Source organism: Pithys albifrons, chromosome 2, assembly GCF_047495875.1.
Source record: "Pithys albifrons albifrons isolate INPA30051 chromosome 2, PitAlb_v1, whole genome shotgun sequence".
NCBI lineage: Eukaryota > Metazoa > Chordata > Aves > Passeriformes > Thamnophilidae > Pithys > Pithys albifrons.
This window is the reverse complement of record NC_092459.1, coordinates 119,161,038-119,176,182: the sequence shown is the minus strand read 5'-3', so window position 1 is coordinate 119,176,182 and position 15,145 is coordinate 119,161,038. Positions and strand designations below refer to the sequence as shown.

Here is a 15,145-nt window from a genome sequence, read left to right as displayed (position 1 = left end):
ACAGAGAAAGGATTCAGGAATTGTCAGGAGCCAAACCCAGGGCTGACTGAAATAATGGCATTACTCTGAGAAAGAAAGAAATTCCTGAACTCCACGAGTTCTTCTCCCAGGCACTCAGCAATAGGACAAGGGGGCACGATGGGCTCAAGCTCTGCCAGGGATGGAAATTGAAGTTGGAGAGCAGAAAAAACTTCTTTGCAGAGAGAGTGCTCAGGCATTGGAATGGGCTGCCCAGAGAGGGGGTGAATTCCCCATCCCTGGAGGTTTTTAAGCTGAGCTTGGCCGTGGCACTGAGTGCCATGATCTGGTAAAGGGACTGGAGTTGGACCAAGGGTTGGACTCGATGATCTCGGAGGGCTTTTCCAACCCAATCCATTCTATGATTCTGTGATTCTGATACAGTTTTTCTGGCCAGCAAGCACTGTCCTAACTGATCCCATCAAGTAGCTGGTGGATGTCAGAGGGCTTTCCTCTGCCTTCCTGCAGGGTTAATCTGACCCCTGATCCCATCCACATGATGTCTTAGCAGGGGTTAGTGGAGATTTCAGGGGTAGTGCCACTAAGTCACTCCATCCCCACCTTTCCCCTCCCACCCCCTGCTCACACACCCACTGCTTGAACAGTCACTGCTCCTTTACCCACCTGATGGCTCCTTCAGGCAGGAATTGTTCTGTTCCCAGCCTAAAGCCACCCAAAAATACCCAAAATAAAGAGGAACAGCACATGACAGCTCAAAGCAAGTTCCTGCAGGGGCTATTCCCAAACCAAGAGTTAACTTGCCAGATTTAGACTTCAGAAGGCAACAGATCACCCTGGCAGGGTTGGTTCTAAGCTTGGCCAGAGCTTATTAAACAACAGAACTCCCCTTACCTTTGGCAAACTTCATATAATGGACACGTTTCTTGGAGGATTTGGATTTTTCTTCGAGGCTGAATGTCTTTTTCTGGTTTTTCACTGAGGACTCTAAAATAAAAATCCAAGCAAACAAGTTCCAACCCTGTTAGAGGCACTTTAACCACCAAATTCAAACATCATTTTTCTCCCTCAAAACCCAGTCTTAATAATATATCACAATACAATACTAAGGAATGTCTGAGACATGTTACTGCTTGATTTTTTTTGCCACATCCCCTTCCCATTTCCAATCCAATGTCATTAGAAAAGGCAGATACAGGTACTCCAGATCTAAGGACATCTCTGTGGTAAGAAAACAACAATAGGTCAGGGATTATTGTGCTATTTGTTACAAAATATCCCCAGTGCCAAAGTCTGAGCCAGATGTAATAGTATAAAATACTGAACCTGCCTGGGTAGAAAGGGGAGGAGAAAATAAAAAGAATCCCAGGATTTCCACTTTTAACCCTACACCTTTATTTCAACATTATTTCATTCATCTGTGTAAGGAAACTGAATGGTGGCAAAGCTTTTCTGCCCCTGAGGCCAGCCAGAAAAAATTGCCACATCCATATTATTTCATTTTCCTTCAGCTTCCAGGAGAGGGACTGCACCTGAACTGTCCCCTGGGAATGGCCTCTGGGGCTGGATAAGTCCCAGACTCACTCAGGAGGAGTTTGGGAGATTGTCAGCAGGTTAAAGCCACGTGAAGGATTAGTCCCATTATTTAACAGCAGAGGTATCACGTTCCTGAGCTGTGGCAGGTTATTTTAGGGGAACATTTGTCCTCTTGGCACCCACAGAAACTGTTGATTCCCCCCAAAAATCTCAGGAGTGGAGAATTAACCTGCTGTACAATTAATAACTACTTTATTAGTTCTGCACTGAAAACAGGCACCAAGGGATTCTCTGCTCTGCAACTCCAGAAAAGGTTGCTCTGGTGAGATGTTTTTTCCCTCCCAGTGGCAGCTGGGATGGGTAAGGAAATGAACCCATCCCTGAGGGCCACGTTGAGTCACCTTCTTATGGGATCCCACCCTGGAAAGCTTTGCAGCCCAAGCTTTTCTGACACTGGAATTCCAGCACTTCCCTGCTTGCCACCTGATGATGGAATCACTGACCTAAACCTGAAATGCTCAGCCTGCAGTGGGATTTCCAAGTGTCAGGAAGGTGGGATCCACTCTCCCACTTAAACACTGAGCCCTAATGGGAAGAGGAAGGACCAGCAAACCCAGTTTTTAGCAGAAAATCCTCAATAAAAATGTTCTGTGGGGAAAAGAAGCATCTCAATATCCTGACCAGAGATGTGACACTTTAAATCTGTTCTCTGATCTACTTGTACTAAAAAAAGCATTTCCCAGCAAAGGGTTTCCAGTCCTTCCTCTCCCAGGGAAAGGGGCAGCAGCACCACCTGGTGCTTCCAGGGAGGAATTTCACTCCTGAAACCTGCTGGCACTTCCAAGAGGCAGGGAGGTACATCCCTGTGTCTTCCAGGGCCTGGAAAACCCTCGGACAAACTGCAGGAGTATTAATTGCTTTTTAAAGCAATTTAGGCAGAGCAATAAAGCCACGTGTCACTTCTGCAGCAAACCTGATACGGATGGATAATCCAAGGCATGTCATGGGAACAGACAGGATGTTCCCAGGAATGGGAAAGGGACATGGATTTCATCACTGAGTATCCCAGCAAAAGAGCCAGGAATCATGGAATGGTTTGGGTGGGAAGGGACCTTAGAGACAACGCAGTTCCAACCCCTTTCCACTATCTCAGGTTGCTCCAAGCCCTGTCCAACCTGCCCTTGGAGAGATCCAGGGATGGAGCAGCCACATCTTCTCTGCCCAACCTGTGCCAGGGCCTCCCCATCCTCAGAATAAATAATTTCTTCCTAACATCTAATCTAATTAAACCTGCCCTCACTGGGTGCTCTCCAAGGAAAAAGGAAAAGAAAGGTAAAACTACATCCACGGAGGGTATTTGGATGTTGGCAAATCAACCCCCACAGGGCCTTCCCTTTCCAGTCTCCAACTGCAATCCAGCTCTGGCAACTGCAGCACTTCTTTAAGAACAATGAAGTTTTTCAGCTGACTTAATGCAGTTTGAAGCTGGATGAAGGCCAATAATGTAACTCTTGATCCTGCAGCACAGCTGCAGGCAGAGTTTTCTGGATGAGCTTTGCCAGCTCAAAGAATTGCCAGAAGAACAGGTTTTCAGAGCTTTGTGTTTTCTGTAAATCCCCAAAGGGGATTGTGACCAGGAATTGTCAGTGTGCACCCAAATTGCTTCTCAGTGATTGAAAAGCTGCCCCAGCTCCTGCAATAACCGAGTGAAACAGGGAGAAATGCAGGTTCCAGGGAGCAGCCTGCAGCAGTGGTGGCCCAGGGAACACTGCCCAGCTTGAGGAACAAGCCAGCCTTGCTCAATGGGCCTCTGTGCTGACTCACTGTGGCCCTGGGCAAGTCACTTCAGCTCTTTGCTCAGCACTCTGCAACTTTCCCACCACTCACACCTTCCTGATCTTCCCATGGCTCAAGCTGGAACTTGGGCAGGATTTAGTTATGAAGGCAGAAAGGAACTTTTGGAATTCCCCTGTGATATGCTCTTCTACCTCTCAAGGGCTTGAAGGAGAGCACCAAGTGTGGCCTCAGATCACAATCAGAGCTCCAGTGCACAAGGAGAACAATTTAAAAGAGGTGTTTTTAAAGCATTAGTTTCAAAATTTTAATCCCAGTTGTCCAGGATTGGAAAACCTTCTTGCCAAGTGATTTTCTTCCTTTTCTTTCTGCATTTCCTCCCCTAGAAAAGCTTCAGTTGCTCAAGGGGTTAAGAATGAATGAATGAAGAGTTGCCAAATTCACTAAGCTGGCAGTTCTGGCACAGTTCTTGCTGTGTCCAAACAGGAGCCCTTGGTTTAACCACAATCCAGGGAGTTGTTTTGATACATGATCCAAGTTAAAACTGAGTCTCACTAAAGGAGAGGTGACAAACCATTTAAGCCAATTCTTTCTGTAAGTTCACACCACCACCAACTTCATTTTTACAAACCAAGTTCTAAGAAGCTTTTCAAAAATGAGAAGACTTTATAAATAGCCCTTTGGGGAAAAGTTGTGGTTTCCCCACTTGTGTGCTCAACACCAGGGCTACAAAAATCACATTCCAGCACACTCCAAGCAGAAGTGCACAACTCTGAGTCAGAAGCCAAGCAGCAGCTCTCCAAGGACAGGAAATTTCAGGTATTTAAGAAACCACTGGAACATGGAAGCCAGGAGTGACAATTCATTAGCAAGAGGAAGGAAAAGCATGGCAGTGGTGAGTGAGTGTTGTGAGCCTTCAGACAGACTCTGGATGCTTCATAAAGAAGTATAGGCCAGAAAAAGGTCCCAAATATTGTTATCCTGGATAAAATAAACATTTTCTCTTTTCTTTCCTCAACAAAAAGCCTTTATTTGAGTCCTGAGAGCAAAACTGACCCACTGAGATCTACACATCCAGGCAGAGAAACTTCAGCACAGTCATGGCAACACATCCTTTGCCTCCCACTGATCTGGGGGAGGAAAGGAGCTCTCAGCCCAAAATGAGCCTCAGCTCATCTTTTATTTTAAGACACAGAATGGAAACTCTGCTAAGCTTCCAGCACGTGAGTGAGCAAAGCATGAACCCACCTGGTTCACCCTGTCCATGGCAATTATTCAGCTCAGCCAGGAGCTGGTTGAAGTCATCCTGATGAGCAATCCAGTTGTCCTGTAAACATCACCCATGTGAATACCAGGCAGAAATATCCAGAAATAACAGAAGTTCTGCTAAAACAGATATTAAGTAGTAAATTCATTGGGTATATTCAATCCTTGTTGGTGGGAGGGACCCTGAGAAGCTCCACAGGTGGTACAACCACCAAGAGCCCATAAAGTCCCTGCAGAGTGAAATGCAACTATAAGAGCTGTGTTTGTAAGTCCTTAAACAATGTTTGGGACATTCTACTACCAATGGATTTCATTAATATTCCATTAAAAATGTGCTTTAGCTGGAATGGGAGCCACTCCCTCCCCTGGGTTTAGTTCTCACCTCGTGGTTGATGTTTGCCCCCAATCCCAGCATGTTGTTTTTCACCTTCACCCTGATATGTTCTGGATTTCCTTGTTCCTGAGCCCCAAGACCCTGAGGAAGATTTAAAGGTAAAATGTAAGGATTTTACAGCAGGGACTGAGCAATCACAGCTTTTGTACTGTAAGAGTTTGCAATGAAATAGAGCAAGAAATCACAACTTACTGTTTATGTGCCTGCCTGTGACTGAATTCACTCATTTAGCACAGGTGAGATACTCAGTTTTTAAAATTTACTACTTAAGCCTCCAGCAAAGTATTACAAACACTAAAATAGCAACAACATTAAGCACTTGGGTGATTAATCAGGAAGCCACCTGACATTGCCAAGCAAGTTCAGAGTGTTCACAATCTTAAAATAAGACACCACACAAAAAGAAGAGGCCTCTCCCCAGAAACTCCTGTGCCACTGGGAAGGCAGATCCACATGGGAAGCACAATCCAGGATAAATTTATATGGGAGGGAAACAGGGGAGAATCAGACTGGAGCCAGCAGGACATGAACAACTTCTTCCACTTCATTCACACTCATAATTTGATGAAAATATTGGAGCAAACAACTCTGGGGTGTGTTTGTCCTAAAACTGATCATCACTCAAATCTGGGAAGCAACACTCAGGCCCAATGTTATCCTTCTTAACTGTATGATCAGGGTGAAAAAAATTGGTTTATAACTTTATTCCTGCAATTTATGTGCTTTTTGCCTAATTTGTCATCAGTAACAAACCCTGAGCAAAGTGTTTTTGCTTTAACAAAGGATGTGGTGCAGCCATGGAGAGAACCCCCGTGGAGAGATCCTGGGATATCCAATACCTGAGGGAATGAGGCTGTTGCTGCTGCAAATCCAGCTGAGTTTATTTGGGCAGTGGGGTGGAAAATTTGCCTTGAAACTTGTGCTAACCAAAAAGTCTGGAAGCAAACAGGGCTCTCTCTCAGCTCCACACCCTGCCCTGACCCAGTTCCAACCCAACTGCTGACAGGACTGGGGTAAGCAGCTTAATTTCACTGCACTGATGGGCTTGGGTTCATTAATTTGATCAAGGTGAGGTTCCATTTGTTTGAGTTTGTAGTGGAATGGAGACATAAATCCTTCCTGTACAGCTGAAAGTGTTGGAAAGGAAGATCCAGGGTGAAAATTATTGTTTTAAGGCAACTCAGGTACACTGAGAAATGCAAGAACTGGCTTTAAAGAATTCACAGAATGGAGAGTGATTCTGATTTTATTCCTGGTAAAGAAAGTCTGGGAGAGGAAATACAGGAGGAGAATTGAATGAAGGTAGTGGAGATTTTCTGTGCAATCTTAGCACTAAACATGCTGAGGTGCAGGTCCAAATCTCAGCTCGACTGAGGCAACTCTGGGGAAGTTAAACTGGGTTTAAGGGGCAGCTGAGCAGCTTGCAGGATAACCCAGAGGTTTTAATTAGTGCCAGAAACCAGTGCCCTCAGTCCTCAGGTACTGGTTGGAGCTGGGAAGGGCTTCAGCTCAGATAAAGCTGCATTTTGAGGGTTCAAGGAACAGATCTGAAGCAACCTTTAAAACAGGTGAAGGATTAAAGCAGGGAGAAAAAAAGCAACTTAAAGACTTCAACCATCACCTGATTTAATGTGCCAAATCCTGCTCCTATTTGGGGGCATTACCTTGTCAAAGAAGGGAGAAAAACTGGAAAGCAGCAGAGCCACAAACCAACCTCTGCAACGAAGTGTAGAAATCCAACATTGCTCCAGTTCTCTTCAGAGAATGAGTCAGAGTGCCCTGGCAGTTTTAGACCCTTCAGACACACAACTCTCCTTTAGATCCTACCTTTCCTTTGGACCAGCCCATCTTTTCCAGCATCTTCTGGCCAAATTTAGAGTCATCCTTACTCCAAGCACTGTTTCGTGGATCCACGGACCACTTCTGCTTTCTGCGGGCTGGGACAGGGAGGAAAAATTCCAAGAGGTTCTACTGACATTCCACAGCATTCCTGGTATTGAATCAGTTCAATTAAAGCTGTTCATTGCATAAGAAAACCCACAGAACTTATGCCAGACTAAACACATTTGGGGGGATTATGTTACTTACCAAAGAAAACCAACAAAAAAGGGCTGGTGAAAATATTAAATATTAATGTGATGAATGTCAAAGTTAAATTGCTATGGAAGTTGTTGTCCCTAAGGATGGGCTGCAGTTCAGGGAAGGCTCTAAGGATTACCATTTAGGTGTACAGGCCTAATTTCCATATTTATTCTGCTTTTGTTTTACATCTTCAACAGGAAATCTACAGGGGAGGTGATTTCAGTGCTGCTCACCCAGTTCTGGACTAAATCCATTGTCCAGCATCCCTTTTAATCAGCACATACAAGTTTTAACATTTGCTTTCCTACCAAAAATCACATCAAAAATCAAATGTAAATGACCAGAAATGACAGAACACTCCTGGATTAGGAGCTGGCTGGAGGGTCAGGCCCAGAGAGTGCTGGTGAATGGAGCTGCATCCAGCTGGTGGCCGGTCACCAGTGGTGTCCCCAGGGGTCAGTGTTGGGTCCAGTCCTGTTTAACATCTTTATTGATGATTTAGATGAGGGGATTGAGTCCATCAGCAGCAAATTTGCTGATGACACCAAGTTGGGAGGGAGTGTCGACCTGCTGGAAGGCAGAAGGGCTCTGCAGAGGGACCTGGATAGACTGGAGAGACCTGGAGAAGGATCAGAACAGGCTGGAGAGATCTGGAGAAGGATCTGGACAGGCTGGAGGGATGGGCTGATTCCAATGGGATGAGGTTCAACAAGGCCAAGTGCAGGTCCTGCCCTTTGGCCACCCCAACCCCCTGCAGCTCCAGGCTGGGCACAGAGTGGCTGGAGAGCAGCCAGGCAGAGGGACCTGGGGGGACTGAGGGACAGGAAGCTCAAGAGGAGCCACCAGTGTGCCCAGGTGGCCAAGAAGGCCAATGGGATCCTGGCCTGGATCCAAAGTAGCGTGGCCAGCAGGCCCAGGGCAGTGACCCTTCCCCTGGACTCTGCCTTGGGGAGGCCACACCTTGAGTGTTGTGTTCAGTTCTGGGCCCCTGAGTTGAGGCAAGAGATTGAGGGGCTGGAGCGGGGCCAGAGAAGAGCAACGAGGCTGGAGAAGGGACTGGAGCACAAGTGCTGTGGGGAGAGGCTGAGGGAGCTGGGGGTGTTCAGCCTGGAGAAGAGGAGGCTCAGAGGTGACCTCAGCACTGTCTGGAACTCCCTGAAGGGAAGTTCTGGCCAGGTGGGGGTTGGTCTCTTCTCCCAGGCACTCAGCAATAGGACAAGGGGGCACGATGGGCTCAAGCTCTGCCAGGGGAAATTGAAGTTGGAGAGCAGAGAAAAATTCTTTGCAGAGAGTGCTCAGGGATTGGAATGGGCTGCCCAGAGAGGGGGTGGATTCCCCATCCCTGGAGGTTTTTAAGCTGAGCTTGGCCGTGGCACTGAGTGCCATGATCTGGTAAAGGGACTGGAGTTGGACCAAGGATTGGACTTGATGATCTCGGAGGTCTTTCCAACCCAATCCATTCTGTGATTCTGTGATTCTATTCTATGAACACAACCCAGTGGGATTTCAGCTTTTGGATTTGCCAGAAATGGTTTATGGGGAAACTGAGAAGCCACCAGGAATTATTGCAGCAATTAAGAGATCCAAAGGAGGATCAAGGCTCCTTTATCCTATGCAGATTCCCAAAGAAACCCCAATCCCACGTGCATGTTCTTGCCTCTCCCACCAGGAACAGCTTCCTTGAAATCAAGGAAGAAAAGCCAGTTAACAAGGCACTTCAAGTGTGCACCTAAGCAGAAGCAGGAAGGCAACCTAAATAAACAAGACAAACAAAGGATGGGAGACAGGAAGATTACAAACTTCATTAGCCACCATGGGAAATGAGGCATCAGAAATGACCCCTTCACCCAAGGCCACACAAAGTCAGGGAGAAGCCAAATCCAGGGAGGTGTTTTCGATGTAATCAGGAAGTCATCGTTCCCTGAAACACCAGATTTGGGATCTGGGCCAGAGGGAGTGAATATTACAGAGATGTTTGACTCATTTTTTGCCCAGTTCTGGTTTGTTCTTAAAGAACTAACACTGTCAGACTGCACAGTGGGGGCTTTTTGAACAAACTTCGGATGTTTTGAAGCTCAAAATGGTCCAAAAAAGATTTTACAGTGGGTGAAGTGACCAAGAGCTGTGAGAGGAGAAGCCACAGCCTTTGCTTGGTTCACTTCTCCACAGGAAACAAATTATTAACCTCAGAAGCTGTGGCTGCCCCATTCCTGGAAGTGTCCAGGGCCAGGCTGGACAGGGCTTGGAGCAACCTAGGATAGTGGAAGGTGTCCCTGCCCATGGCAGGGGTGGGACTGGATGGGCTTTAAGGTCCTTCCAACCCAAACCATTCTGGGATTCTGTGATTATTTCCATCAGGCAGCTCCATCCAGAGCAGCATCTACTCTAAGCCCTGCTTGTGCAGCCAACAAAGGGTGGGGAAGCCACAAAAGAAGCAATTCCACAGGCTTAGACCAGTCCTGGTGTGGCAGCAGGACCAGGGCAGTGCCAGTCCCTGTGCTGGCCCTGCTGGGGCACCTCCAGCCCTGGGGGCACTGCTGGGCCCCTCAGACAGGAGACCCTGAGGGGCTAGAGCGTGTGCAGGGCAGGGAATGGGGCTGGGAAGGGGCTGGAGCAGCAGGAGCAGCTGAGGGAGCTGGGGGGGCTCAGCCTGGAGAAAAGGAGGCTCAGGGGGGACCTTCTGGCTCTGCAATCCCTGATGGATCCAGGGGAGGGTTGGGCTCTGCTCCAGGGAACAGGGACAGGAGGAGAAGAAATGGCCTCAAGTTGTGCCAGGAGAGGTCTAGACTGGATATTGGGAACAATTTCTTCTCCCAAAGGGTTGTCCAGCCCTGGCACAGCTGCCCAGGGCCGTGGTGGATTCCCATCCCTGGAGGGATTTAAAAGCCCTGTGGATGTGGCTCTTGGGGACATGGTCAGTGGTGGCCTTGGCAGTGCTGGGGAATGGTTGGACTCGATGTTCTCAGTGGGATTCTCCAACTTTAATGCCTCTGCCTGGATTCTAACAGAGGTGATGCTGCCCAGTTGAGCAGCTGCCCTCCTTGTCAACCAGATTTCCTCATTTCTGCCTCTGAAATCTCTCAATTAACATGAAATTCCTCTCACTCAGCCACCAAAAACTGTTCATTGCCCCTCTTTAAATGTAACAACACTTTAAGGATGCCCACACTGTGTTCCACTCTCTGTAACCAGTTCCCCAGGTGGTGACTTTGCAAATCCCAAGGAATTAAATCCAATGCAACTCCTACAGCTGTTAAAGCACTGCAGTTTCCAGGGATTTGTCTGCACAGTGAAGTGACCCACACCAACCAAATGGGTGAATTTAAATTAACTTCCAAACTGAGTTACTTCATGTAGTTCAACTACCACACTTCAGAAGTTAATTTCTGATATTTTTCTTCAATATCTCTTTGTGGAGGAGCCCTGAGATGTTTCACTCCCAGACACTGATAACACAACACAAGGGCACCTGACATTAATATTTCTTGGGCTTTAAATTAAGAGACCTTCCCTTGCAATGTGTGTATTTCAAACTTCTTAATTACCACTATTTCATTAATCCTCAGATTTCTGCCAGGTTGACACACTCCTATTTTTAAATAGGGTAAGACAGATGCTGGGAAAAAAAAACCCAAACAGACTTGCTTCATCTTTAGAGAAGAATTTAAGAAAGTTGGATACAACTCCATGAGACAAACCAACCATTAAATCATTTTCCCTTTCCACAAACCCAACAAAAACACTGTTTAACAGATGATTTCTCAAAAATGTTTGGCCACTCATGTTTTAAGGGTGAGAAAGGAAACAAGGTATCAACTGCCAGCCATAAGATTCAGCTCAGAAGGGATGGGACAGTGATGGATCCCTGGGAGAGCAGCACCATCCAGTGGAGAAAATCATCATTTGTGTATAAAAACAGAATCGCTGAGGGCTGGAGCCCCCTCTGGGCTGGGGACAGGCTGGGAGAGCTGGGGGGGTCACCTGGAGAGGACAAGGATCCAGGGAGACCTGAGAGCCCCTTCCAGAGCCTGAAGGGGATCCAGGAGAGCTGGAGAGGGACTGGGGCCAAGGGCTGGAGGGACAGGACACAGGGAATGGCTTCCCAGTGCCAGAGGGCAGGGCTGGGAAAGGGGATATTGGGAAGGAATTGCTGGCTGGGAGGGTGGGGAGGGGCTGGGCTGGAATTCCCAGAGAAGCTGTGGCTGCCCCAGCCCTGGAAGCGTCCAAGGCCAGGTTGGATTCCCTTAGAGCATCCTGGGACAGTGGAAGTTGTCCCTGCCCATAGACTGGATGAACTTTAATTCCTTTTCCACTCTGGATTCATGAGAACACCTGGACAAGAGAAGGATCGAGGGAGACCTGAGAGCCCCTTCCAGAGCCTGAAGGGGATCCAGGAGAGCTGGAGAGGGACTGGGGTCAAGGGCTGGAGGGACAGGACACAGGGAATGGCTTCCCAATGCCAGAAGGCAGGGATAGATGGGATACTGGGAAGGAATTCCTGGCTGGGAGGGGCTGGGCAGGAATTCCCAGAGAAGCTGTGGCTGCTCCAGCCCTGGGAGTGTCCAAGGCCAAGTTGGATTCCCTTGGAGCATCCTGGGATAGTGGGAGGTGTCAGGGTTGGAAGAGGATGATCTTTAAGGTTCTTTCAACACAAAACATTCTGGGGTTCTGTGATTCCACGGAGCTGGACGGTGCTGCTGGCTGGGATGGCTCCAGGTGGGGAGTGACCAATCCCATGGGATGCAGCTCCAAGGGACTAAAGCAAAAAACTGAGCTCCAGGGAGACCTGAGAGCCCCTTCCAGAGCCTGAAGGGGCTCCAGGAGAGCTGGAGAGGGACCTGGGATAAGGCCTGGAGGGACAGGACACAGGGAATGGCTTCCCAGTGCCAGAGGGCAGGGCTGGGAAAGGGGATATTGGGAAGGAATTCTTGTCTGTAAGGAATTTTTGTAAGGAGCTGGGGCTGGAATTCCCAGAGAAGCTGTGGCTGCCCCATCCCTGGGAGTGTCCAAGGCCAGGCTGGACAGGGCTTGGAGCAACCTGGGATAGTGGGAGGTGTCCCTGCCCATGGCAGGGAGGTAAAACTGCACGAGCTTTAAGGTCCCTTCCACCCCCCATTACTCTGTGATTACTGACCTGTGCAGTGTCCAATTAAAATAATTAACAAATTCTGAAAAAAAAAATGGCACCAAAGTTCACACCTAAACCAACCAGAAAATTACACATGCAAATGCAATTTTGGTTTTTTTCACTTCACACCCACATTTTCCACCCAAAACCTTAATTTCTAACTACTCATTATAGTCCCTATTTCCTCCAGTCAAGCACACAAGTTCACCACACTCTGTGCTCTCATTTTCCAGGTCTTCTGACAGCAGAAAGTTTACTGAAAGCAACTAAAGACATTAAAAATGCTCACACAGAGGAGAATATTTGTCCTGTTACATGAAAATCTAGTTAAGTTTAGTCTGTCTGACTCATATAAAGTTTTATATTTAATAGAACAGACAACTTAGAAAGCACCTTTAAGTTGGCAGCAAAAGTTTTTAGTTCCTACTCTGGCCAGCCCTGAGGGATTCTGTTTCCTGAACTTCAGAGAGAGTTTTCTCAAGTTTTCTCTTTCTCTTTCTCTTTTCTATCTTTCTGTGCCTGGCAAAGAGGATATTCATCCAATATTTATATCAATTCTCTCAGACATGCAGAGCCCAAACCCTCAGTCCCCTCAGAGGCAAAAGTGAAGTTCTGTTTGTTCCCAGTATCAGCAAAAGGATAAACAAAGTTCATAAAAACACAGAATATCCTGAGCTGGGAGGGACCCACCAGGATCATCAAATCCAACCCCTGACCCTGCACAGACATCCCAACAATCCCACCCTGACCCTGAGAGTGTTGTCCAAACATTCCTGGAGCTCTGGCAGGTTTGGGAAGTGCCCATTCCATGGGCAGCCTGTTCAGTGCCCACCACCCTCTGGGGGAGGAACCTTTTCCTGGAATCCATCCCAAACCTCCCCTGGCACAGCATCCCCAGGACACAAAGAACCTGCCAAGGACCCCCTGCCCCCCCTTACCCAACACCAACACCCCCTGCCCCTTCCTGGCCATCCCACCATTCCCAGCTCCCAGACCTCCCTTTTCCTTCCCTCTGGGCCCCCATTCCCACCTTTCCCAGCCTCCAGATCCCTCACTTTTCAACAACCCCATCCTGGCCATCCCGGGTCTCCCAGACCCCACTTTTCCCTGATCCTGGGACACCCTGGACCCCATTCCTGGCTTTTCCAGCCCCCAGACACTCCCTTTTCCTTGACCCTGGGACTCCTTGGACCCCATTCCTGGCTTTTCCAGCCCTCAGATACTCCCTTTTCCTTGGCCCTGGGACTCCCTGGACCCCATTCCTGGCTTTTCCAGCCCACTGACACCCCATTTTTCAACATGGGAGACCACCTGAGCCCCTGCCCTGGCCATTCCAGGTCTCCCAGCCCACAGATTCCCCTTTTCCCTGACACTGGGACCTCTTGGACCTCCATCCCTGTCTCTCCCAGCCCCCAGACTCTCCTTTTCCTTGATGCTGGGACCCCCTGGACCCCATTCCTGCTTTTCTAAGCCCCCAGACTCCCCTTTTCCTTGAACCTGGGACCCCCTGGACTCCATTCCCGGCTTTCCCAGCACCCAGATTCCCTATTTTTCAACTCCAGGGAGCCTCTCCCCATCTGTCTGAGGTCTCCCAGACCCTCCCTCCCTTTCCTTGATCCTGGAACACCCTGGACCCCCATCCCTGCCTTTCCCAGCCCCCCCATTTTCCTTGATCTTGGGACACTCCTGACCTCCATCCCTGCCTTTTCCAGACCCCTTTTTCCTTGATCCCAGGACTCCCATCCCTTCCTTTCCCAGCCCCCCATTTTCCTTGATCCTGGGACCCCCCTGGACCCCCATCCCTGTTTTTCCAAGCCTCCTCATTGTCCTTGATCTTGGGACACCCCTGACCCCCATCCCTGCCTTTCCCAGCTCCCCCTTTTCCTCGATCCTGGAATCCCCTTGATCCCCATCCCTGCCTTTCCAAGACTCTCCTTTTCCTTGATCCTGGGACCCCCCAGACCCCCATTCCTGCCTTTTCCAGACTCTCCTTTTCCTTGATCCCTGGAATCCCCCGGACCCCCATCCCTGCCTTTCCCAGCCCCCCATTCTTCAGCCCCGAGGACCCCCTGAGGCTCTTCCCGTCCCTCCCGGTCTCCCCCCATCCCACATCCCCCCTTTTCCCGATCCAGGGAATCCCGAGCCCCCATTCCCGGGCACAGCGACCCCCCCATCCCACCTCTCCCATCCCCTGTGCCCTTCCCTCGGCTCTGGGACCCCCTGAACCCCCTTATCGGGCACCGCCACCCGCCCGCACCCCTCGGACCCCTCAGCGAGGGCTGTGGGGGTTGTGGGGGCCGCTCCCCATCCCCATTCCCGCCCCATTCCCGCCGGGATCGCCACTCACGCTCCGCCAGCATCGCCATCTTGGGGCCCTTCCTTCCCCTCGCAGGGACTTTTCTCATCTCCGGCGCACAAAAAGCGCCGCCTGCTTGGGAAGTTTTAAGACAGGCGAGAGCGGAGGGCACCAAAGTGTACACAGAGGGTGTAAAGTTGCTGATATTTTATTAAATTTATTAAAACACGATTGTGCTCCCGCGGCAGGGAGCGACGGGCAGCGGTCGGGGTGGAGAGGGAATAAGGACCGCGGGCTCGGTGGTGAATATTCCTGGGAATTGAGGGGGGAATGTCCCAGAATTCCACGGAATCTTCCTGTCGTGAGGGGATGGGAAGGGACACACAGAGGCGGCCCCTGCCCAGGGGAAAGCTCAGGCTGGGACAGAGTTCCTTAAAGGTGAAACAACTGCAAAGTCGTGGAATGGTTTGGGTTGGAAAGGAGGGGAAGGATCATCCATTCCCACCCCTGCCATGGGCAGGGACACCTCCCACCATCCCAGGGCATCCAACCTGGCCTTGGACACTCCCAGGGCTGGGGCAGCCACAGCTTCTCTGGGAATTCCTGCCCAGCCCCTCCCAGCCAGGAATTCCTTCCCAGTATCCCATCTATCCCTGCCCTCTGGCACTGGGAA

The 15,145-nt window shown here is 49.3% G+C and overlaps 1 protein-coding gene across 1 annotated transcript in view; it reads right to left on the bottom strand.

The window, feature by feature from the left end:
- The window catches only part of PINX1 (PIN2 (TERF1) interacting telomerase inhibitor 1), a 71,882-nt gene extending 57,313 nt beyond the window's left edge, over positions 1 to 14,569 (bottom strand). The window contains exons 1-5 of the mRNA XM_071547602.1: positions 14,524 to 14,569; positions 6,794 to 6,903; positions 4,955 to 5,047; positions 4,555 to 4,633; positions 871 to 963 (exon numbers count right to left, since the gene is read on the bottom strand). Coding sequence (XP_071403703.1) covers positions 871 to 963; positions 4,555 to 4,633; positions 4,955 to 5,047; positions 6,794 to 6,903; positions 14,524 to 14,542 — 394 coding nt within the window. The 5' untranslated portion in view covers positions 14,543 to 14,569. The remainder of the gene's footprint in view (positions 1 to 870; positions 964 to 4,554; positions 4,634 to 4,954; positions 5,048 to 6,793; positions 6,904 to 14,523) is intronic.
- Positions 14,570 to 15,145: the final 576 nt, after the last annotated feature.